This window comes from Haemaphysalis longicornis, unplaced genomic scaffold, assembly GCF_048455015.1.
Source record: "Haemaphysalis longicornis isolate Haplotype H1 unplaced genomic scaffold, Haemaphysalis longicornis Haplotype H1 scaffold_14, whole genome shotgun sequence".
NCBI classification, from domain to species: domain Eukaryota; kingdom Metazoa; phylum Arthropoda; class Arachnida; order Ixodida; family Ixodidae; genus Haemaphysalis; species Haemaphysalis longicornis.
In genome coordinates, this window is record NW_027526245.1 from 56,449,632 (window position 1) to 56,475,002 (window position 25,371).

General features: G+C 43.7%; 1 protein-coding gene across 2 annotated transcripts in view; it reads right to left on the bottom strand.

Annotated features, from left to right (window-relative positions):
• Positions 1–14,857: 14,857 nt before the first annotated feature.
• Positions 14,858–25,371, bottom strand: part of LOC144165117 (uncharacterized) — a 65,072-nt gene continuing 54,558 nt past the window's right edge. Inside the window, exon 6 of one of the 2 annotated variants that reach the window (XM_077695230.1) lies at positions 14,858–16,711. In XM_077695230.1, coding sequence (XP_077551356.1) covers positions 16,657–16,711 — 55 coding nt within the window. In that variant the 3' untranslated portion in view covers positions 14,858–16,656. The remainder of the gene's footprint in view (positions 16,712–25,371) is intronic. The other variant, XM_077695229.1, reaches the window with a different exon arrangement.

Here is a 25,371-nt window from a genome sequence, read left to right on the forward strand (position 1 = left end):
CTTCCGGCTCCGGACGGGCTCCATACGTCTCCTGCGGTAACCGGGAAAGGGCCTTTGCGACAGTATTTTCAGTGCCCTTCTTGTATTCTGTTGTGTAGTTGTATGCCAGGTCCGGAGAGAACTCTACCGGTTTACAAGAAGTGTGGAAGCAGCTCAGTGACGTACCATATATCTGTAGTTGCAGTGTGTTGATGGCGTCGATGCCCAGGAGATTTGTGCCTTGTGGTACCACGTAGAAAATTAGTTGAGCATGCCGGTTCCGATACTGAACTGGAGTGGCGAAGCGTCCTTGAATGTTAATTTTTCTGCGTGAAAAATCGAGCAACGTCGCCGATGTTGGCTGGAGTGGTGGTGGAGGCCTCAGTTTGCTGTACGTGTCGGCAGCAAGAATTGAAACTGCAGAACCCGTGTCCACGAGGAAATCGACGAGAGTTTCTTGAACCTGTACTTGTATGCGCACTCCGGTGCTCTGTTACCCGTTAAGTTGCAGTACGCTGACAGCTGTTGAATCGCGGTGCTGGACTTCTTGAACATCGAGGGACTCCTTGCTACGCTTCTCGCTACGACAGACTCTCTTGAAATGGCCTATCTTGCCACATTTGTTGCATGTCTTGTTCCTTGCTTTGCAAATATTCGAATTGGCTAAGTGTTTCGCAGAGCCGCAGCGAAAGCAAGTCCTACTATTTTGTCCCGAGGAGGCATGTTCGGCTGGCCCTAGCGCCAAACGCTTATCCACTTTTTGCACGTACCCTGCAGGGCTAGCTGATGACAACTCCTTGGAATATTTTGCAGCTTCTTCGATACTCCGAGCAATTGTGAGGGCCCTGTCCAACGTCAATGAGGAGCTTTCCAAAAGTAGCCGCTCCCGAAGTACAGTGTTACTCGTCTTGGCGACGAGTTGGTCGCGTATGAACTCGTCGGCCCTGTCATTAAAGGCGCAGGAAAGTGAAAGTTCTCTCAGCGAAGAAACGAACATGTCCGCGGTCTCACCCGGCAACTGAACGCGTTGACGAAACCGCTGGAGTTCAAGGACAACGTTAGTACTTTCTGCGTAGTAGGCCTCGAGCGTCTGCAGAGCAGTCTTGAATTCGTCCTCGTCCTCCGTAGGTTGCTTCTCTGGTAGCGTGTAGTAGATTCGTTGACCCTCGACCCCCAGGCAATGTAGAAGAAGGGCCTTGCGGCGTGCTGGCAAGTACGCGTCGCTTGCCGACGCTACGAGGTAGTTCTCGAACATTCGACGCCATTGCGTCCACGGTATGGCGGGCTTTCCCGGTGTCGGTAGAAACGGCGGCGGCGGCGTCAGTGCCATTGAAGAAGATTGCAGTATGCCGTACTTGAGTAGTGACGTGGCGTTCCGCCCGCAGCCCAAAAAGGGTTACCTCGTCGCCATTATGTTGCATCCGCCGCGCACCGTACGTGGCAGAGAGACGCAGAAGCTACCATCGTACCCACGGAAAAGAGACCCTTTATTCTTTTTACACGATATTTATAACCGGGCTTGCGGTTGCTGATGATGATGGTGGAATTTGGCCACGTTAGCATTGTGCGCCACCTGGTGGCATGAACTGAACTGCATTACACAACACATTATATATTCCCAGTTCGCAATAATAGGCTAGAATGAGGGTCAGCAACGTTTTGAAGTGTAGGTCCGAGTTGCATGCAGCCGACACGGCGGAGGGCTGGACGGTAAATCGGGTGGGAGGGGAAGAAGGGCTTTGAATGCAAAGCGAAAAAATTCAGCGAATCGCTAATAACATTTGGCAATAATTTCGTGAAGTGTGAAGATGGGGGACAATTCAACTGGAAGCGACCAATTTCCTGTTCTTGTCTCGCTGTCTAACTCAATTTGAGGACAAAACTGGCGTGTCGGCGTTCAGATTGTTAGCGGCGAATATGGTCACATGTAAATATTGGGGGCCACGCGCCGTGTATGCGGCTGTGTTATATTATGTTATGCAAAGATAGAAGTACACATTTCTGCAGGCAGCGGGCGTACGATTTGGTTATTGTTTTGCGTCCTTTATTAGCGCCTAATTTGTTTATTTGACGCAATATCCCATCTACTCGCTAGTATACATGTACCCTGACGTTCGTAAATCGTGCGGTGGGTAGTTTCAGAAAATACAAAACAAAATTTCCACTCGTTTTCATGGCGATGCCAGGCCAGCAGTGTCAGCTTAGTCGGCTGCGCAATTATTGGGTTCGCTTGCATGCTTCAGATGAAGCAACCGTTTGCAGTTTCCTCAGGCTATAGAACGAGCAGCATTCCGTGTTTATGCTACTCGTGAACTTTCCTTTATCGACCGCACGCAATAAGAAAGAACGGTAATCGTCGTCAGGAAGTGAGACCACCCGACCTGGTGATACTCTACCACGGCGCGACGACCGCGACAGCTCGCTGAACAGAAAGCCGACAAATCGGCTTGTTTGAGCGGATATTATTTTGTTTCGCCTCTACAACTAATTTAAGGGCTATTTCATACAGTATGCAGTCATTTAAACACGCCCCAAAGCGAATAAACTGAGTACAACCAGGTTGCACTGTGCCTAGTAATTGAAAACTCATGGAGGGCGGCGAGGGTCGTCTGCTTTTGTACTACCCATAGGCGTCGGCCACTAGGGGCGCTGCATATCGCAAAAACCCCAGCGCAGGAGGCCTATAGATGGTATATATTGATGCTCGCTTTTTCAATTAAGCTAATTGTGATTCTCTGCCCGTCCTGTCCCTTCCTTATTGTATTGTCTCACACGCGCAGATCTGCCACCCCTGAAATCTAGTATCAACTAGTCTAACAACACGCGGTACTGTGCCCATAATTGTTTTATTAAGAAAACCTGTTACTATGTTGTTATTACTTGTCGCGTTTTTCTGAGTTACCGTTTCTCCATGTCATATAAGAACGCGTAGGTAAGAGGAAGTAGTAGGACGTCAGATCCGGGGATCCTTTAAAATCCGTGATAATCCCATTGTACCGCCTGGCACATATAGGGCAAGCCTCGATCTCCAGACTTACGCTTGCTTCAGAAGTCCACAACTCAGCGTTATTCCAACGTATGCCATAGGGACCGGAACCTCGACTTTGCCGCGCGACTCTAGCCCCATTTTTTTGCCGTATTGGCGGAAAACGGAAGTTATGGACGAAAAAAAAAAAAAAAAGAACGTGCCGCACCTGCGGGCGCGATGCCCACAGCTGCGGCACGTTCTTTCTTTTTTTTTTCAGCGCGAGCGCTGTTTTTGCTTGCGCGAGTTTTTCCTGAGGCAGTATTGTTCAGAAGTTAATTACCTAATTTAGGTAAATTAGTTAATAATTAATCAGTCAGATTGGGTCAAAAGTCAAAGTGATGTCAATAAGGATTGTGAGGTATCAAATTAAAGGTCTTGATGACGGGATTCACGTGAGAGAAATTAAAAATTGCTACTTGGTAATAGTCATGAGATAATCACGTGAGTTATAGATTGGGTTAGCAGTGAAAGTGATGCCAGTAGGGCTTGTGAGGTATCAAATTAAAGGTCTCGATGAGGGAATCATGGGGGACACCATAAAAATCGCTTCTTGGTTGTAGTCATGAGATAGTCACGTGAGTCAAAGATTGGGTTAAGAGTCAATTGATGCGACTAGGGCTTGTGAGGTATCAAATTAAAGGTCTCGATTAGGCGAATCACGTGGCACAAATTAAAAATGGCTTCCTGGTTCGAGTCATGCGATAGTCACGTGAGTCATAGATAGTCACGTGAGTCATAGTCATGCAGTCATAGAATGGGTTAAAAGTGAAAATGATGTGACTAGGGCTTGTGAGGTATCAAATTAAAGGGCTCGATGAGTGGAATTATGGGGGACAAATTAGAAATCGCTTCCTGGTTATAGTCATGAGATAGTCACCGAGTCATAGAATAGGTTAAATGTCAAATGGATGCGACTAGGGCTTGTGAGGCATCAAATTAAAGGTCTCGATGAGGGGAATCATGGGGCAGAAATTAGAAATCACTTCCTGGTTATAATCATGTCACGTGAATCATAGATTGGGTTAAAAGTCAATATGTTGCCACTAGGGCTTGTGAGAATATAAAGTAAGGGTCTCGATGAGGGGAACCATGGGGGTCAAATTAAAAATCGCTTCCTGGTAATCGTCATGAGATAGTCACATGAGTCATATATTGGGTAAAAGTCAAAGTGGGGCCACTAGGGCTTGTGAGGTATCAAATTAAACGTGTCGATTAGGAGAATCACGTAGAACAAATTAAATATTGCTTCCTGGCTATAGGCATAAGATAGTCACGTTAGTCATAGATTGGGTTAAAGTCAAATTGATGTCAATCGGCTTGTGAGGTTTCAAATTAAAGGTCTTGACGAGGGGAATCACATGGGAAAAATTAGAAATTGCATCGTGGGTATAGTCACGAGCTAGTCACGTGAGTTATAGTTTCGGTTAAAAGCGAAAGTGGTACCACTAGGGCTTGTGAGGTAACAAATTAAAGGTGTCCGTTAGGAGAATTACGTGACAAATTAAATATTGCTTCCTGCTTATAGTCATGGGATAGTGACGTGAGTCATACGCTGTGTTAAAAGTCAAAGTGATGCCCTAGCGCTTGTTATCGCCCTCCCGAATGCTAAAAGAAAGTTGCACATGCGAGAAAGTGGCAAATAGGGTATTGAAATGTGTGCTAGGAATGTGGGTTCGCGCTGGTAGTGAAACCGACAATCGCATATCTGCACAAGTTCCCTGCATCCCAAAATCAGAAGTCGGCCATGAGTCGTTCTGGGAAAATTCGTTTTTTAAGCTCGCCGCGAGCAGACTTGTTCCGTGTGTGCTTCCTTCAAGCTCCCCTATTCTAAGGGCAGATTTTGTGCGTCTTCAATTTTACTGCGGACCTTCTGACCCGTATATGAATGAGAACAGAATGAGCTCTGCATGCTGAGTGGCCGACGCATCTCCGGGGCTTCCGAATCGGACGTTATCTACCAGGGCCCGATCGCAAAAAGCAGCCACATCTCTTACCGCACATGGGCAGGGGTCGTTTGCTTTCACGAAAAAAAAAATGCTGTTTGGGTGCATTTTCACAAGCAATAAACACCTTTTCCTGATTCAGCATCAACAAAACTATAAAGGAATGCCACCAACAAATGTTTTGAAAAACTCTTCAGCAGCCCTTTAAAAGCATACCAACCTTTTATATATTTGGAATCGTGTTTTTTTATTTCCGGTATTTTTCTAAACAACATGAAAAGAAACTTTCTTTCACGCCCTTCACAATTTGAGGGAAACTTACAACTCTACTCAGGTGGCATATCCTTGCAATTCGAAGTGACGCTTTTGTCTTCTATATAAAAAAATAGATATATTCATGTTTTGTTTCTTTATTGCTACTTCGTTACTTGTGGCTGATATGCCATGTGGAGTAACGTACGTACACCAACACAATAATGTACCAGGATGGTAAACATATCTATGGTGCTTTCCGTTTTTATGTTAGTAAATAAATATACACATGACGAATCAGCGCGCTTTGGAAGCCGTTTTAGATTCTCTGTAAGTCTTACAGCACTAACTGAAAATAGCACCCGCTGCATTGGTTCAGTTATGCTGCTGATCCCAAGGACGCGGGTTCGATCCCGTTCGTGATCTTTGCTTTTCATATGGAGTAGAAAAAAGACGATCGTATTTCTACATTTCGTCGCGCGGTAAAGGTGCCCAGGTGCTCAAACGTAATCCAGAACCCTCGTGGCCCAGGTGCACATCCGCGGCGCGTTACTCCCATAATTTAAAATTTTAACTGAAATAATAAGAAGGCCCTATATCTCCGGCCTTCGCTGCAAATGTCATCGAAAGACAGTAGTCTTCTGCCAACCATGCCTGTAAAACCCCCGTGTCTCCCCCCTCCACCCTGGTCTTTTCCGCTCCCCCTCCACCATCATAGACGCAGTCGAAGTTTGCTCAATTTGATCCGACTCCCCTACGTTCGCTCCATCTGTTCAGAGCTCTTTTTTCTATTGCTCTTTGCCACGAATTAACAGACCGAAAAAAAAAACAATACACAGCGCCTCAAGAAAGCAAGCAGTGTTTGCTCCAAAGTAGCGGATAGGAAGCATCGTGCTTCTGGTGCAAAAGAAACTCGACCCACCGCCGGTAAAAGAGTTGGCAATCACGAAGCACAGGAATTTTATAGACAGGTGAAGTAAAAATTTGACCTTTTCCGGCAGTCCCATGACGGCCCCTGGTTGCAGTGCCAGACTTGCCTGTAGTGAAATTTGTAATAAACGGCTTCATGCTCTAGAGGGCATGTTGGAAGCCACCGACGGAACGAGTAACGCCACCGTGACGTGATGCGCAGTCCAGGATGACTGTCACCAACAATACTAGTTGGAACGTCACCCTTTTCTTAGGGAATATGCGGCGCAACAGTGCCGTGATGCACCCTTCAAGACGTTTGCCAGGGTTGCTCTTTAAACGTGACAGCACTATACCTTTTTCTGCTCCTTAAGAGTGCAATGAATAAATCGACAGGCATGTATCCCAATATAGAGATTCCTGCTTGTGTCGTTTCGGTACAACTATTCACAACTATCTCAATTCTGGCGCCACCATTTGTAAACTATTCCACCATAAAAATAAGGGAACTTTAGGAGAGGCTGTGACCACCCCTTTCGTGCAACCGGTAACGCCATATAAGGAGTGTTCACTTGTTCTTGTATTTTGAGCCCATTCTCCCTTTTGTTCTCCTTAAGTCGCTTCTCGCTTCGTCTTCTCCAACTGTGCCTCTGAACCTGTTGAAACAATTTTGCAGCTTCGGCAGCACCGATAATCTATCACTTGGGTTGTTGCAGCTTGTGCAGAAAAACGACATACTGCCGCACTAGCGACGCCCCAGCTGCGAATTCGCTTGTAAATTCGCACCATATAGCGCGGGCTTATGGCACCCTACATGCATTTACGCTTAAGGTAATAGATTCATTTCTGCCACATGTGTGGTTCCAGAACATTATTACTCATCGCCCACTTTCATTCCAATACCGTATGAATTCGAGGCGTAGACAAAGCAGTGACTGTGATTATCATTGTAACAATCGTTCTTCTGTAGCTCCGCTAGACATCTTGTACCTCATGACATAGCTTAGCTATGAGGCTCACTTCATTCGACTGTTACAGTATATATGTCAAAATCCGAATAACGATTTTTGGTGTGGCTCAGAAAAGTCAGCCCGTATTGAGAAAGAACCCAGTACCAATATATTTCATGGTGGGCGTAGACTCAGCAACACATGTGAAGTTCTCACTGTGTTCCCTCATCGCCATTGTGTTACTTCACCATTGCGCCTCGTTTGAGGGCAACCACATTATGCAGGCGGCGAGCGCGAACGTTGTGCAAGGAGTGTATTGGCATGGAGTCTTCTGCGAAAGCCGCATTACCTTGGGTACACAAGCGGCTGCCATAGAAATGCTCCACCTTTTCAATATTATTTTATTTTATGAGCAATATTATAGATTACGATCGATACTGCGTAGCATATGTTATACAACTCTCAGACGGCAGATCAAATTATCTTTCCAGCTAATGACATTTGCTTTATATGTCAATACTTCAGCGCTACACGACAACACCGAAGGAAGTTTTAGGTGAATAATATTTAGTGGCGAACTGAGGTTTGGGAGCTCATTCAGCGGCGAATTGAGTGGCCTAAACAGCAGTGGTGCATCAACAGTGAAGAAAGTTCACTAATACAGTAAAAAATACGGTTTCTAAAAACTCTCAGCAAACACATTTCCCTTCATGTTGTTTTTGTAATAAAGAAATGCAAACAAGTACTAAGTAAAGAAAACGTCGCATCCACAATATGCCCTCTAACCTAATACGGATTTTTTGCGGACTTGTGTCGGCTTGTGATGCGCACTGATGTAACCCGAACTGGTAATTTTTCTCTTTTTATTTAAAAGTATTCCTTTGTTATTTTTTTTTAAATTGTTTGTATAAAAACATTCTACATCGAGACCTTTAATTCGATCTCTCCCAAGCCCCAGTGGCATCACATCGCATTTAACCCGACCTATTTCTAACGTGACTAGCTCATGAGTATAACTATGAAGCAATTTTTAATTTATCCCACCTGATTACCCTCAATTAGACTTTAATTTCATACCCCACAAGCCCTAGTGGCACCACTTTCACTTTTAACCGAATCCATGACTCACGTGACAATCTGCTGACCATAACCAGAAAACAATTTTTAATTTATCCCATGTGATTCCCCTCATTAAGACTTTTAATTTGATACCTCATAAGACTTGTAGCACCACTTTGACTATTAACCTAATTCGTGACTCGTGACTCACGTGACTATCTCATCACTATAAGCGCGAATCAACTTCTATTTTGTTCTACGTGATTCCCCTAATCGACAACTTTAATTTCATACCTCACAAGCCCTAGTGGCACCACTTCACCTTTTAACCCAATCTATGACTGACGTGACTGTCTTAAGACTATAACGGTGATGGAACTTTAGAATTGTCCCACGTGATTCCCCTCGTTGAGATCTTTTTTATGCCCCAGAAGCCCTAGTGGCATCACTTTGACTTTTAACCCAATTAATGACACGCGTGACTATCTCATGACTATAACCAGTAAGCAATTTTAATTTGTCACATGGGACTCCCCTTATCGAGACCTTTGATTTGATACGTTATAAGCCCCAGTGTGCCGACACTACTTTGACTTTTAACCCAATTCGTTACTCACGTGACCATCTCATGACAATCACCAGGTAGTGATTTTTTAATTATGCCACGTGATTCAACTCGTCGAGACCTTTAATTTAATACCTCACAAACCCTAGTGGCACCAATTTAGTTTTTTACCCAATTTGTTACTCACGTGACTATCTCATTAATATAACCAGTAAGCAATTTTTAATCTGTTCTGCATGATTCCGCTCATCGAGACGTTTAATTTGAAACCTCATAGGCCCTGGTGGCACCACTTTCACTTTTAACCAAATTTATGGCTCACGTGACTCGCGCATGACCAGGAAGCGATTTTTAATTTGTCCCACATGATTCCCCTCATCGAGACCTTTAATTTGATACCTCACAAGATAGTGGCATCAATTTCACTTTTACCCCAATTTGTGACTCACGTGAGTATCTTATGACTTAAACCAGTAAGCAATTTTTAATTTGTCTCACATCCTCCCCTCATCGAGACTTTTAATTTGATACCTCACATGCCATAGTGGCACCATTCTGACTTCGAACTGTTTGTATTTTTTGGACTAGCACTGTGTAAATCCTCTTCGAAGTTGATTGTTATTGTTTTAGAGCCTACTTGAAATGTACATGTATTTTCAATTGCTAAGCATTTTTTTCTTATAAATATTATTTTTTGTACTTACCACTTCCCTCTATATTACTTCGGCCCTGAGGGTACTTGTAAATAAAGAAAATAAATAAATTTGTGACTCACATGACTATCTCATGACTATAACCAGTAAGCATTTTTTTAATTTATCCGACGTGATTAATCTCGTTGAGATTATTAATTTGATACCCCACAAGCCCTAGTGGCACCACTTTGACTTTTAACCCAATTTGTGACTCACGTGATCATCTCATGACTATAACCAGGGAGTAATTTTTAATTTCTCCAACGTGATTGCCTTCATGGAGACTTTAATTTGATACATCATAGGCCGTAGTCGCATCACTTTGAATTTTAACCTATCCTATGACTCCGTGACTATATCATAACTATACCCAGGAAGCGATTTCTAATTTGTCCCCCATGATTCCAGTCATCGAGCTCTTTAATTTGATACCTTACAAGCCCTAGTGGCACCATTTTGACCAATTCGTTACTCACGTGACCATCTCATGACTATCACCAGGAAGTGATTTTTTATGCCACGTGATTCTCCTCATCGAGACTTTAATTTGATACCTCACAAGCCCTATTGGCACCACTTTGACTTTTAACCCAATGCTTGACTCACGTGACTGTCTTAAGACTATAACTAGCAAGCAATTTTTAATTTGTCCCACATGATTCCCATCATCGAGACCTTTAATTTGATACCTCTCAGGCCCCAGTTTCATCACTTTGACTTTTAACCCTATGTATGACTCACGTCACTATCTCATGAGCATAACCAGGAAGAAATTTTTATTTACCCCACGTGATTCCGCTCGTAAAGACCTTTAATTTGATACCTCACATCCCTAGTGGCATCACTTTCACTTTTTTACCCAATTTGTGGCTCACGTGTTTATCTCATGACTATAACCAGTAAGCACTTTTTAATTAGTCCCACGTGATTTCCATCATCGAGACCTTTAATTTGATACCTCACAAGCCCCAGTTTCATCACTTTGACTTTTAACCCTATGTATGACTCACGTCACTATCTCATGAGTATACCCAGAAGCAATTTTTATTTACCCCACGTGATTCCGCTCGTCGAGACCTTTATTTTATACCTCACATCCCTAGTGGCATCACTTTCACTTTTTTACCCAATTTGTGGCTCACGTGACTATTTCATGACTATAACCAGAAGGCAATTTTTAATTTGTCCCACGTGATTCCCCATATCGAGACCTTTTATTTGAAACCTCATTGGGCCTAGTGGTACCACTTTCACTTTTAATCAAAGCTACGGCTCACGTGACTATCGCATGACCAGGAAGCGATTTTTTATTTGTCCCACATGATTTTTCTCATCGAGGCCTTTAATTTGATACCTCAGAAGCCCTAGTGGCATCACTTTCCCTTTTAACCCAATATGTGGCTCAAGTGACTATTTCATGACTATACCCAGGAAGCAATTCTTAATTGGTCCCACGTGATTTCCCTCATCGAGTCATTTATTTTGATAACCACAAGGACTAGTTTCATCACTTTGACTTTTAACCTAATGTATGACTCACATGACTATCTCACGACTATAACCAGGAAGTAGTTTTTAATTTCCCCCACGTGATTCCCCTCATCGAGACATTTAATTTGATAACTCACAAGCCAAAGTGGCATCACTTTAACTTTTACCCAATTTGAGACTCACGTGACTACCTCATGACTGTAACCAGTAAGCAATTTTTACTTTGTCCCCCGTGATTGCCCTCATCGAGACCTTTAATTTGATACCTCACAAGCCCAAGTGGCACCATTCTGGCTTTCAAACCAATTTGTCACTCACATGACTATCTCATGACTATAACCAGTAAGCAATTTTTAATTTAGCCGACGTGATTCCCCTTGTCGAGACATTTAATTTGATCCCTCACAAGCCCTAGTGGCATTACTTTCACTTTTAACCCAATATGTGGCTCACGTGACTATCTCATGACTATAACCAGTAAGCAATTTTTAATTTAGCCGACGTGATTCCCCTTGTCGAGACATTTAATTTGATCCCTCACAATCCCTAGTGGCATTACTTTGACTTTTACACCAATGTATGACTCACGTGACTATCTCATGAATATATCGAGGAAGCAGTTTTTAATTTTTCCCACGTGATTCCGCTCATCGAGACCTGTAATTTGATACCTGACAAGCCCTAGTGGCATCATTTTCTCTTTTAACCCAATTTGTGACTCACGTGACTATCTCATGACTATAACCAGTATGCAATATTTACTTTGTCCCACGTGGTTCCCCTCATCGGTACCTTTACTTTGATACCTCAGAGGCCCTAGTGGCACCACTTTCACTTTTACCCGAATCTAGGGCTCACGTGACTATCGCAGGAGTATAATCAGGAAGCGATTATTAATTTGTCCCACGTGAATCCCCTCATCGAGACCTTTAATTTGATACATCACAAGCCCTAGTGGGACTTTTAACCCAATTTGTGACTCACGTTACTATCTCATGACTTTAAAGAGAAAGCATTTTTTTAATTTTTCCCACGTGATTCCTCTCACTGCGGCCTTTAATTTGATACCTCACAAGCCCTAGTGGAATCACTTTCACTTTCAACCGAATCCAAGACTCACGTGACTATCTCATGACTATTAGCAGGAAGCAACTTTTAATTTGTCTCACGCGATTCCCCTCATCGAGACCTTCAATTTCATACCTCACAAGCCCTAGTGACAATATTTGATTTTTATCCCCTTGAATATTCATAATTAACATGAATTAGGCATTTAATAAAATGAACAAGCGTCGCCCGCCCTTAATTTCTGAAAAAAAATGTGTGTCATGTGACTACCATTATCAGGGTAACGAGCGGTTGCACTTTTAAACAACACGGAAACACGCGTGCTCCACATGCACACGCCAGGGCATGTCCATACCATTTTTGCGATTTTCTTCCGCGGGTGGCGCTGTTGAAGGGCGCCAGCAGTGCCTTCTGTCTCACGTTCGGGCCCCTATACACTCTGAAAACCGTTCTGAGCTCCTTACCCGTCTTAATCATTACGTTTCGTCATGTAACAGAAGCATGAGCTGCCTGTCGCTTCTTTTGTTTCGGCATTTTTTTGCAATTGTTAGCCTTTTTTATGATTTTGTGGACAATACTTAGTGAAGCACTATTGTGCAATGCGTACAATGGGTTTGGGGCTTCAGAAATCCCGTAGAGGAAGGGGCATCTCGCGAGTCCCTCTTCGTAGTATTTACATGTCATATATATTGCCTCTAAAGTAATAAAATTATATTTATTGATGTGTGGTAACAAAATTTTTTCAATGAAGTAGTGGCAGCATAAAAAGGAATCATTTGAATACAAACCCGTCCTGTGAATCCCCGACACTGGTAGGATTACCCGAACTTGTCATTTTGCACACTGAGGAAAAGCGCCGTTATTCTTAGCATTCTTTCTTTGAAACTGTAACGGCCTGACCTAGGCTTACGATATTGATAAATTAATAAAACAAAAAGTAATAACAAATATTGTAACATACTTCGCCCTTCTAAGTGTTGTCCCCATGAAAGTGTTTGCAGAAATATACCGGATGGTGGAACTATTTTTTGCACCATGCATTTCAAAAATTCGCAAGATGTCCTGAATACGCGAAACACTGGAGGAAGCGCAAGTTGTAAAAATAATCTCATATTTTTATTATTACTTTTTGGCTCTCACTTAGCTTACTCTTACTCTTACTTAGCTCTTAGCTTACTGAGCTCTAAAATTTATTGAGCTCACCATTTTGGGCAAAACATTAGTGCGGCACGATTGCACAGCATTGATTTTGTGTATTTCGTTCAAGTTATTGTGTCCTATAAATGTAACATGTAAATTTTGAGGACGATTACTCCATTATGGAAGGCGCGCTTATGTCGTGAAAGTGTGTTTAAAGTATTGCTAGACCATGAATCAGCCTGAGGCATTCAACATAAACGAGCGCCAACTCCCCTTTCGATTTTTTACAGGGCCCATTTCATGAAGCTCGATGGTGAATATAACATGTGAAACATGCTATCAGAAGTGAACGTTCGAGAGAAAAAAATGTTCCCTTCATCTAGAAGAAAAATGTCTTTCATACGTTGTTTTGGAGTCGAAGTAAGAAATGAGTAATTGGCCTCGATGCATAACACCTTTGTCAGCTTTTTAAACAGGAGCCTGTGTAAACGAACTGTTTGTTCTATATGAAATACGACGGTTCACGGCATCGACATCATTAATGATTTTAAAACGAACGGTTTATTGTGTCTCAACAGTGGAGGATTGGTAGTTGACAATTTGCAAAAGCGTATTTGGTTGTACTTCACGGATGTTCATATGTAATGTATGCAACGCTTCACCAATGACACTGACTAAATAACGAAGGTGGGTATCACAGTACAAATGCAGCATCTAGAAGGCCTCTGGTTTGAAAAGCGCCATTTTTTAGTTCAAATCCACCTAGTACTTCCTCTTTGCATTTTGCCCAGTGGTATGCATGCTACATTGTATTTTTCATTTTTGCAAGATGGAGGCATTACAGCTAATATTAGCGGTAATGCCTCCGTCTATATTAAACTGAATTACTGTGCTCACTTTATTGCGGCAATCGTGGGCTAAACACACGGAACCTCGTTTGTGTTTGTTAGAGGTGGTTAGGTTGTTAAAATGTGTTCGCCTCACGGCATTACTTTTAGTTTAGTAGTTGGGCAGAGGGATGCAAGAAAAAAAGCTGTGTCGTCTCTCTTTTCGCGTTTTTGACAAAATCCCTTGGTTCTTGGACAATTGAGGGCACACCACTTGCAAGCAAAAACATATTGTATATATTGACGGGCTGTGCAGTTACTTTGTAAATGGTTAAAAAGCGTAATTTTCTCAACATCTCCATTTACAGAAGAATATCCTAATATAATTTTTAGATTACTGCATAAGTTACCTAAGTCCCCTAAAACCAGTATTAACTTGACTGGGACGAAAAATAATACAAGAGACATTACTTCAGCGCTTTTCAATCTCTCCGTTTTTTTTTCTAAATATTAGCAAATGCAATTTGTTCATTTCGTCTAGTTAGGAGGGTAATTTAGAAGAAAAAATATTTCTTACTTCTCTTATTGGCGTCGCAAGGCGCAATTCTGAAACTTGGTTTTGTGCATTTGAATCAGTAATATACATCAGCAAAAACCAGTTGCATAAGCAAATTCGTAAGACAGAAATTCTGAAATGCTTAACGCAGAATGCGCCCCGAAATGCAGATTCACACTACATGTTTTGATTAGGAAATAACTACGAAACTCTTTTTTAGTTATTTTACGGGCTACATTTATAAGCAAAAAAACACTTCGTATGTGCGCATGTTTGCGAGATAGAATGTCCGACAATCCCGCCTTCTATCGCCCCTACGCCATCATAAAAATGTTTTCCCGAAGTTTCAAGTCTCCAGTGGTTGTACTTTGGGTGATGTTTCAGTCCGTCATAGTATCGGGCACAGATTTTATTTGTAGATCAATGTGCCAGTTTAGGGGTGACATCTTACACTCTTCCATACTCGGGTTCAGAGTGCTCGCAATATGCACTCGCACTCTGCGCTACTAGTGGAAGTAAAGCACAGGAAGCTGTTATTTGCAGACATAAAAAACAGAAAAGCAAACCAAGAATGGCTTTACTAATAGGGTTTGCTACAGAAACAATTGTCAAAAATGGTGAAGAACTTTATTCATTCGGATTACGAAAGCGATGCACCCAACGTTAATGCAAAGGGACCAAATAATATGGACATTCACATAAGGTGTTTGTAGTTTTGTCCAACTTCAGTCAGTCGCTCTATGGAACTCGGCCCATCATGCTACACAGGGAGTCTGAATATTTTATTTTAAAAAACTCGCACAACGTACATCCATTGACCTTGAAATGTTATTTATTAATGCCGCACTCATTTTAACGGTTTCGAAATATATAACCCTACAACTTCGGTGAATATATTTTTGTAAAATGACCTTCACTTGAGTGCACTGCTCGAAATATTTGCTGCAATTGCGACGTACACATATCTTTTAAAAGTGTCAACCACGGTAGCCGTCACGGTTGCCGGACCTAACTTCAATTTCCTCGTCATCTCCATTGTCTCCATCATCAAATCCAATATCTCTGTCACCGACTTCCTCCAAACGCAAAAGATTATTTGTACCTCTCCTAGACCCCAAATAATCCCTTCCCCGAGAAGAGACACTTGATTCCGCGATGCCGCTGCCCCTTCCCGCAGTACCTGAGCTTATACTTCCTACAAAGCTACTATCTCCTCCGGTGTCGGTGCCGCTTGACGATCTCGACCCGGTAAATGCAGCACCCGCTGACCGAACGCCGATGTACGTAGAACTAGGGTTAGCAGTGGCGGTAGTAGAAACAGCGCTACTTGATCCTACTACTCCCCCTGAAACCGCTCTGGGCCCGTAACCAGTCAAACTACCAGAACCTCCCTCCCCGCCGACACCACTCCTACCTGTGCGGGCTACGCTTACTACTGCGGCTGCAGCGGTGCTTACTCGGGTAGCCCGGCTTCCAGTGCCTCCGCCTGCACGCCTGTCAATACCAGAGATACTGCCGGCGTTCATTACCCGACCCGCAGTTACGGGAGGGCCGGATCCACCAAATCTATCACCTTCTCTAATATTACCTTCAAGGCTCCTGCCGTCGCTGTGGATTCCCAAAGCAAAGTTTCGGCCCCTTCCTATTCCAGATGTAACACCACCACTGCCCCTAACGCCCGCATTAGCTACAGCGTTAATCCTAGCGATATCAGAGGCTGCAGCAGTAAAGTCTGCAGCACCAACTCCACCGGTTCTCTCGTGGTTGAAACTAGTCCTACCGCCATTTATAACGCGATCAAAGCTGTTCATAAGGCTAGGGTTTCCAGGCACGGAAGAAGTTATATCTAGTGCATCGTTGCCACCTCGGGCATTGTTTCCTAAAAGAAACGGACGGGAGCTCCCTCTTGCAGACATATCCACACCAGGTCCTCCGCCTTGGGTGGGAGTGATATGGATTTCAACAACATCACGGCTTCCCAAATTATCGGCAGGTATTCGAGTGCCGTCTCTTGCAACAGTGTTCAAGTTCTGCAGACCAAGACCTCTACCACCCGCAAGGCTTGCCGTTCGAAGACTGTTTAACAGAGTCAAATGTTTCAGTCTTTCAATTTCCTCTTTAAGCAGTCTTTTTTCTCTCTTTGCCTTCAAAAGTTTAGCAAGTGCTATTAGGCAAATAAAACGTTTTTTCCGCTTTAGCACTCGATGACCGACTGTTGGAGTGCAAACACCCCGCTTGCAGGTGCCCATCTGTAAATGAAAGGTGCAAAAAATAAAAGGTATTGTACTTCACTATTTCAGTGTACAATATTTCCATTATTTATGTACTTCCTGCACACTACTACTATGCTTTATATAATTTAAGTAACTTTAATGGGATATTACAGGGTAAAAGAAATATAGGCCACATCAATACCACGCCGCCTTATTAGAAGCCACAGTCCAGCCATCGTTCTATGTTTAAGTCCTCCCTACAGAGTTTTACAATTACTTTCTTGTTTTTCTCCCTTTTGAGCTGTGTTCACAATTGCAGGAGGGTATTTCTTCAGATACAAATGCATAATATTTGTGTTGCATAACCACGAAGGCAACCCACCTCGTGAAGTGGGGATAAGGCAAAGGCATAATAAAAGGAAAGTCGGATTTTATATAGCTATATTTGTAACTCAAAAGAACATGACTGCTCTTAAGTATAGCATTTCCAAAATATTTAATGAAGCGATGAATGCGTAAATGAAATATTGCCACAGCAGGTCCTTTCGGGATGTGTTTGCTGCGGACTTGAGGAGCATCATAAAAAATAGTATGTATATATTTTTTTTGAAATTTGTAGGAACGGTAATACGAAGCGTTACAACGTTCGTTTAAAATGCGAACAAATGTGAACAATACAAGTGCACATTCACTTGTCTTAGCCTATAAAAAAGAACCCCAAAACAATTTGCTGTCTTGATAGATCGTGTAGGCAACGGAAGGCCCCTGAAAGCGTCGGTGGTATGTGAAGTTTATTTGATGTTTTTTTTTTCATTTTCTTCGGATGGCCGTGTTTTTGTGAACGTTAAGTTTGACATATTTCTGCCTATAAGCTATTCTGACAGCCCTCTCATATTCTGCAACTACGCGGAGCATGGCTGTGGCGTGAACAAATGGAACTAGCGGCGATGTTTTGGCGTAAAACATAAACGAATGTGCGCAGGCTGTCTGCATTGCTTGGGCAACACAGTTATATTTACACCAGCATCACAAGTAACAAAAATAAAAATTATGATGCCGACCAAAAGATCAAGTATTCCTATACACCCCATTTTAATTAAACTGTCTCTCAGCCAGAGAAAAATAAATGTCGGAGTCGCTTCATATGTGACGGCGTCGTAGAAGCAAGGGTCGTAAAGCAAAGCTTTTGTGAGTGAGTACTTTGCCACAACCTTCACACGACCTAGAATTGAATTTACACTCTTATTCAACCAATTATCAAACATTTCAGAGAAGCCAGCATTAGAATTTTAGTTCCTCTAAAACGCTTAACACTCTCCTCAAGCTGACATCGCATGGTATGTGGCCAAACTCTATTGGGTTGCAGCTGTACCAGTACAGGTTGTATTCACTGGACTGGCGCGCGTGCAGGGAACCATGTTTGTCGGCCCTCATTCCTGCGCCTGCACGCTTTATTTGTCAAGGCAACGTCGTATTCACGAGCCGCGTGCAGCACAGGCTGCCGCGACCCTCAAGGTGCACCAGGTTGCCCGAGGCACACTTTATGATTTTCTTAGACAAGGCATATTCGGCGGATTGAATAACGTAGGGTGTACTGCAATAACAGTGGTGTTACGTTCATTGGCGTGACAACCGAGTGGTTCCGGCGAAACTTAGGCTATGTTCAGACTACCAATGCAAAAGCCATTTCGTGATCAATGAACGTAAAAAATGGAATGTCACGCACGTCAGTTGGCTGAGACGTGAAATCCCGTGGTTCTTCAAAGTTATTACGACAGTTGCGGCATTTACGAGCGAGCAAAATGTTGTCGTGGTTGAAATGCTGCAAAGTGAGCGCCACCGTAGCCCTGTTGCGTGGAAGCGTTTGTACGGGCAGCAGCTGAAGCAGTATAATGCCCCACCAAACGCAAAAGAATTCTCGCGTATCGTCTCACAGCCCACCTTCTGCACGACACCGGTGATGTCGTGCGCTCAGATCAGCTTATTGCCAGCGGCCGTGTTTTTGTGTTGGCTGTATAGGCCACAGATTTCTCCGCTCTCAGGGAGTGCCTTCCCCTTCGGCCACTTTTTGGTAGATGTCACCTGTCTTCCAGCTAAGAAAGCACTTACTGCTATGCGACCGTTGTACCTAAATTGCCGTGCGCGTGAATGCTCACAATTTCTTTAGAAGACTTGTTTGAGTTCTGTACTGAATGACTCTGTCGTGAGCAGGGGCGGACGCACCGATGTCGATATCCGTGTTCGCGGGCAACTGCTCTGCACCGTAGGCATTTATGGCATCGCACAGTTTTCTTCCGCAACCGCGGCTCCATTCGCCAGTTGACGTACAAAGTTCTGATGGGAAGTAGAATATTATCACAAAATGTCACTGCGATTATTCGTATCTCGTGGCGTGAAAGCCGAATTTCGGTTGTAACGATACAGACGACAGATGCCAGGGCCTGTGTCGTTTCATTCTGCGAGTGGCGTAGGCATGCGTTCACATGGACGGCCCTGTGGTTGCGGTTTTTTGTGTTGCCGAGAGAAGAAATCACTGGCTAAGCTTTTACGTGAATGCCATCTTTACAGCACTTTTCGAACAGATTCTTTCTAATTTATTCTCAAGAACATAGAACTGAGTTGTTACGTTGTACAAATACCGCAATGGACGTAAAGCAACTGCGTTTTGCGCAGAATTATGTAACTACAATAGGGGCATTGTTCAAGTCAAATAAACATTAAGGACAAAGTATCGCTCCAAACCAACTCGCTACTTTCAAGCAGTGTTCTGTTATCGGTCAAAGGGCCCTTGTGAATGTTGGTGTAAAGAAATGTTGGCATTTTTGTTGGGCGAGGAAAAAAGAAAGTAAAACTGCAAGATGACTGGTCACATTTGCCGATGAGCATCTACTACGGTAGTCTAACTGCGCCTTCGAAAGCGAAAGCATTTAAATACATAAGGTGAACAATACTGATTCCGAGGAAATCTCCAGGGTGTTTTGACGTAACCGGTACGGGAGGCCCTGCAGAAAACTGCCTTCAGAACAGAAATGGAAAGGACTGTGCTTTTCTCACTGATCAGCATTTAGGCTTATGAGGCCGCAGTTTTGATTTTCCTTACGAACTTAGGGATGGGTAGCCCAAGTAACTTTTAAAGAGAAATAGAACCGTTTGCCTGGAGCATCCTCAAGCAAAATATAGCTGTTCCCTACTGGTTTACTGTAAAATTCAAGCTGGGACGATCATGGACCAGCTGTGTCTGGCTTGGAATGCAACCATAAGCCAAATGGGACCAGCTACCATTTTCACTTGGGGCAATGTGTCAATCAGTGCTACACTTTTCTGAGATAGTCCGTTGGTACAAACCCATCAGTGTCGCACCAAGGGCACTCAGTTTTAGTCGAGTGGTCACAATGTTTGTAAACTGCAAACATTGCGGTTTGATTTCCTCTACCCGTGCCAGTTACCCCTAGGACAAGGTGTACGCTCTCCGTAAATTCTGTGGCAAACTTTAAGGCTGAACCCTTAGGGCACCTAGCGTAAAACCTACATTGAGAACTATAGGTCTAGAGTCACAATTTCAGACCTACACGGTTGATTCAATACCACACTTGTCATTGCTCTAGTCAACTGCAAAATTCTGTTTTTAGGATATTATGGTGTAACATAAAGATCCTGAACGCAGGTCGAAGTGTATACAATGCCAAACTTATTCAAGTAGTGTGGCGCTACGGAAAGACACACTCCACAGGTGAGACGGCATGTCACATTTAAACGAATGTGTAAACCAAACGCCTGGACCGGGTGGCATTCAGAAGAATACGGCGGACAAAACGAAGTTTCATATTACGCTCCCGTAGAAAGGAGGTGTTTAAAAAACTCTGGGATGAATTCGCCGGAATATTTACAAACCACAGCTGAGTGTGGCTCTTAGAACCATGCTGCCACACGCAGAACAAAACGACCTCAAGACGAATGTCCAAGGATATCTGCAATGTGCTGTGAATACCTGCGGCATTTTTGGCCTCCATAATAAGAACTACAAGTTGGCGGACCCGGGACGCTACATCCTCCGGCGCCGAGGCGCCAACGTCTCCCTGAAGATACGGTGTGGGCACAAACTCTAGTATCTTCTAAGGCAGTATTTCCTACCATACAAAAATCGACGATTTTTGGCTAGCACAAGACCGTCTACGCTGCTAACTGACCAATACTACATCCATGGTATGCAGCGGTGCGGTGAGGTAGAGCATCCGCCTCGCGTGCAAAAGGACCTGGGTTCGAAACCCGGCGCCGGACAATTCCCACCCGAATAAGAAAACCATTAAAAACTCCACGTGTTGATGGAATTGCAGAGTGAGGCATGGGGTGCGGTCTGACCCTGCGACAATCGGCGCTAACGCAGTCCCTCACGACAGCAGGATTCGCCACCGGGGTGTAGTAAACGCCACCACCTCCCAATAATACGCCAATTAACCCATGGCCCCTAGTCTCCAGTGGCTGCGAAGCAACTGACCGCGGCAGTGGTCAGACCTGTGACGCAGCAGAGGAAGCTAATAATCTTGCAAAGGGAAAGACCGCCGTTGGAATCTGAACCTCGCAACGTTTACCTTGAGAACTTCATCTAGCGAAGCGAGTCTAGAGGTGTTGTTTGAGAGCTTAGAGGGCAATAAATGGGATGCAATAGGGCTTGGTGAGGTTAGGACGACAGTTGAAGCCCTTACGGTGCTCAAAAATGGACACGTCCTACGTTACTGGGGTGTAGAAATCAGACGAGGACTGGGAGTGGGCTTTATAGTTAATAAAAGCATAGCGGGCAACATAAAATATTACTATAGCCTGAACAAAAAGGCAGCCGGTCTCGTAATTAGGCTTAATAAGAGGTACAAACTCAATGTAGTACAGGGCTACGCGCCTACATTCAGCCACGACGACCAGCTAGTTGAACGTTTCTACGAAAATGTGGAATCGGCAAAGGCTAAAGGGAAAACACTATATACTGCAGGTATGGGAGACTTCAATGTTAAAGTAAGTAACAATCAGGCTGGAGACAAGGCAGTTGGTAACAACAGTCTGGGCTGTAAAAATAGCAGGAAGGACCTACTAGTCGAGTCCGAACAACGGAATAATCTACGCATAATGAATACCTTCTTCTGCAAACGGGAGAGCCGGAAGAGGACGTAGAGGAGTCCGAATGGGGAGCATAAAAAGAAATCGACTTCATATTATGCGATAAGTCTGGCGTCATGCAGCATGTGGAAGTGCTCGGAAGGGTAAGGTGCAGTGACTACCGTATGGTAAGATCAGGAATTACGCAAAATGTAGGAGGGATCGTAAAAGCTAGTTCACAAGAAGCCGATCAATGAGGTAACAGTAAGACCTGAAGTTGAATTCAGGATTGCGCTGCAGAACCGACATTCAGCTCTTACCGAAGAAGCAGTGTTTACGACAAAGGAAGCCAGTAGCAATATCACACGCATTATCACGGAGTGTGCAGTAGATGTCGGGGCCCGATGGCTAGACAGGACACTGATAAACTTTCCCAGGAGACGAAACATTTAATTAGGAAACACCAGCATGACAATCTCCACCGCAGCTGAGAGAATAGAACTAGCGGAGCTTTCGAAGTTAATCAATAGGCGTAAGGCAGCTGACATACGAAAGTATATTATTGAGAGGATCGAAAACGCTGTCAAGAAGGAGGCAACTTGAAAGCAGTAAAGGGGTGTTAAGGCGTAGGATAAAATCAGATGTATGCAGTCAAAGACAAGCAAAGCAATGTCATTACAAAGAGGGATAAAATAGTCATAGTAGCGGGCGGACGATTTCTATCGGACATTTAGGATAATGCCGAACGAGAAAGCACTTCAGAGGAGATAGGCATCCCACCAGCAATGACAGAAGGAGTAAGGAAAGCTTTGAGAGAAATGAAAGGGGGCAAAGCACCTGGTGAAGATCAGATAAAAGCTTACCTCGTGAAGGATGGTGGGCAAATTGTATAATTAAAACAGGCAAACCTGTAACCGCAATACCTTATGACCGCGAGTTTACCAGAATCTATAAAGAACGCGAACAAAACCTTAATTCGTAAGAAAGGGGATATGGAGGACATAAAAAATTACAGGCCAATCACCTTCTGTCAGTCGTCCGCAAGGTACTTACCGATGTAATATTTCAGTAATGTAATTTGCAACCAATGTAATGTGCCACCTTATATATCACTCCACCCAAAGAACAAGCAGGGTTTGGTGAAGGGTATTCAACAATGGACCATTTTCATATATACAATCGGTGATAGAGAAGTTCGCGGATTATAATTAACCCCTATATATTGCATTTATAGATTATGACGAAGCATTTGACTCGGTCGAAACCTCAGCAGTCATTAAGGCATTACAGAATCAGGGTGTAGACGAGCATTATGTAAAAATACTAGAGGATATTTAAAATTGGTCCACAGCTACCATCATCCTCCAGAAGGAGAGCAGTAAAATACTATACGGAAGGGCGTCAGAAAAGGAGACACAATACCTCCAATGTTATTTACAGCATCTTTACTAGAAGCATTCAAAACATTAGATTAGGAACAGGTGGGAGTAAGGGTTAATGAAGAATAGCTAAGTAACCTCAGATTTCCTGAAGACGTTGACTTGCTAGGTAACTTGAGGGACGAATTGCAAAGCATGCTTACTGCACTGGACAAAGAGAGTAGGGTCTGAAAACTAATATGCAGAAAACTGAGGTAATGATCAAAAACCTTCGGACAGCACAGCGAATTAAGATAGGTGGCGAGGCAGTAGAAGTTTTAACTGAATATATCTACTGAGGCTAAGCTGTGACCCCGGATCCCAACCGTGAGACAGTGATAATCCGAAGGATAAGAATGGGGTGTAGTGAATTTGGCAGGCATTATCAGATAATGAATGGCAGCCTACCTTTGTTCCTGAAGAAGAAAGTGTATGGCAGCTGCATTTTACCGGTGCTCACCTACGGCGCAGAAATTTGGAGGCTCACTGAGAGGGTTCAAATTAAAGTGAGGACAGCTCAGCGAGAAATGGAACGGAAGAATATAGGTGTAACGTTAAAGGAAAAGAAGAGAGCGGAGGGGATCAGGGAACAAACGCGTGGTAAGGACATATTAGTCGAAATTAGGAAGAGGAAATGGTCGTGGGCAGCGCAGGTAATGCGAAGGCAAGATAACCTTTGGTCACTAAAGGTAACAGAATGGATTCCTAGAGAAGGCAAGCGTGGCAGAGGGCGGCAAAAGGTTAGATGGGCAGATGAGATCAAGAAGTTTGTGAGGATAAATTGGTCGTAGTTAGCAGAGGACGGGGGTAATTGGAGATTAATGAGAGAGGCCTTTGCCCTGCATTGGGCGTAGATAGACTGGTGATGACTACATCCACGTGCGCGCATTCCGGTTGCATATGCGGTTTTCTTGAAGACACCCCCCGCTGGATGAGAGACTTTCTGGATTTTGTACAACTGTTTCTTTTTTGTATCCGTTATATGCACGCTAGCATGGGATCAAGAAATCCAAGCAAAGAGCAGGAAAAGTCGCTCTTAGCGTGTGGTGAATGAGATTGTGTGAGATGTTTGAAATAAGAAATTTTAAACAAGCATGCTCCCCAGTTAGTGCCTCACGCCCAGACTACCGGTACGTTGCCCCGCAAGCAAGGCTAACACCAACGAAAATAGAAGAGAGCACATTCTGAATTCTAGCGCAGTTTTACGGCGGCAGAACTATTTTCCCAAGAACATCGTTTGGGTTCTACCCTGAAGATTACGTTTTGTAGAAATTGATTTCCTTCATTTCAAAATATAATATTTACTTCAACCCCAAAAAATGGAAGAATTCCCCCTGGCTTCTCTTCGTTGGTGTTCCTGACTGCTCGTTTCCTTTGGTGGTTCGTTCAACGACCCGTCCATCGAATCATTACGTTTTTGTACATATTTATATCGACGTCATTAGCCTCACACAGAAGTGACTCAATGGAATAAACATAGTTTCGGACGAGTGCACCCGTTCGCTGCGCCCGATAAGTTTTCTCAAAGACGACGCCCTACAAGGAGTTGCAACTTTATATCACAGTCTCATGAGGGCGTGAAAACCGCCGCTTGTGATGCAGGGAGCGCCGGCTCAACACAAAAAAGGCGCATGTAGCCCAGATGCTTTTAACGGCACGGATGAATACGACGCCGTAGATTGGAGTTTATCCTAATAACACAAAAAAATTACGGGAAACTAGGTCACAGCATAAAATTGAACAACTTAATTTTCTTTTGCGGAAATGGCCAACCCATATTGATGTGCAACCGCTCCAATGGATGTGTTAACTCAATGAATACAGCTATTTATATTCGCCGAAAGTATTAGGACGGCACCACCGCGGTAGCTCAGTGGCTGTGGAATTTGGTGCAGAGCCTAAGGATAAAAAAATAAAAAAACGCCCACGTGTCGAGCTTTTTACGCGCAGTAAAAATCGCAGGTGGCCAAAACTATTCTTGGGCCCTCCAGTACAGCGCTCCTTATAGCCGAGGTGTAGCTTCGTCATGTCAAACCCCACCGCAAAAGCAATCAATCGAAAGGATTAGGCTGGCCAATTGAACGACATCTCGTTTCAAAGTCAAACAGCCGAAAGCCGCTACACCTAAGTCTACGATGCATTTCCTACTTTTGGAAGACACCTGGACAACCACTGACAGTTTTCACGCAG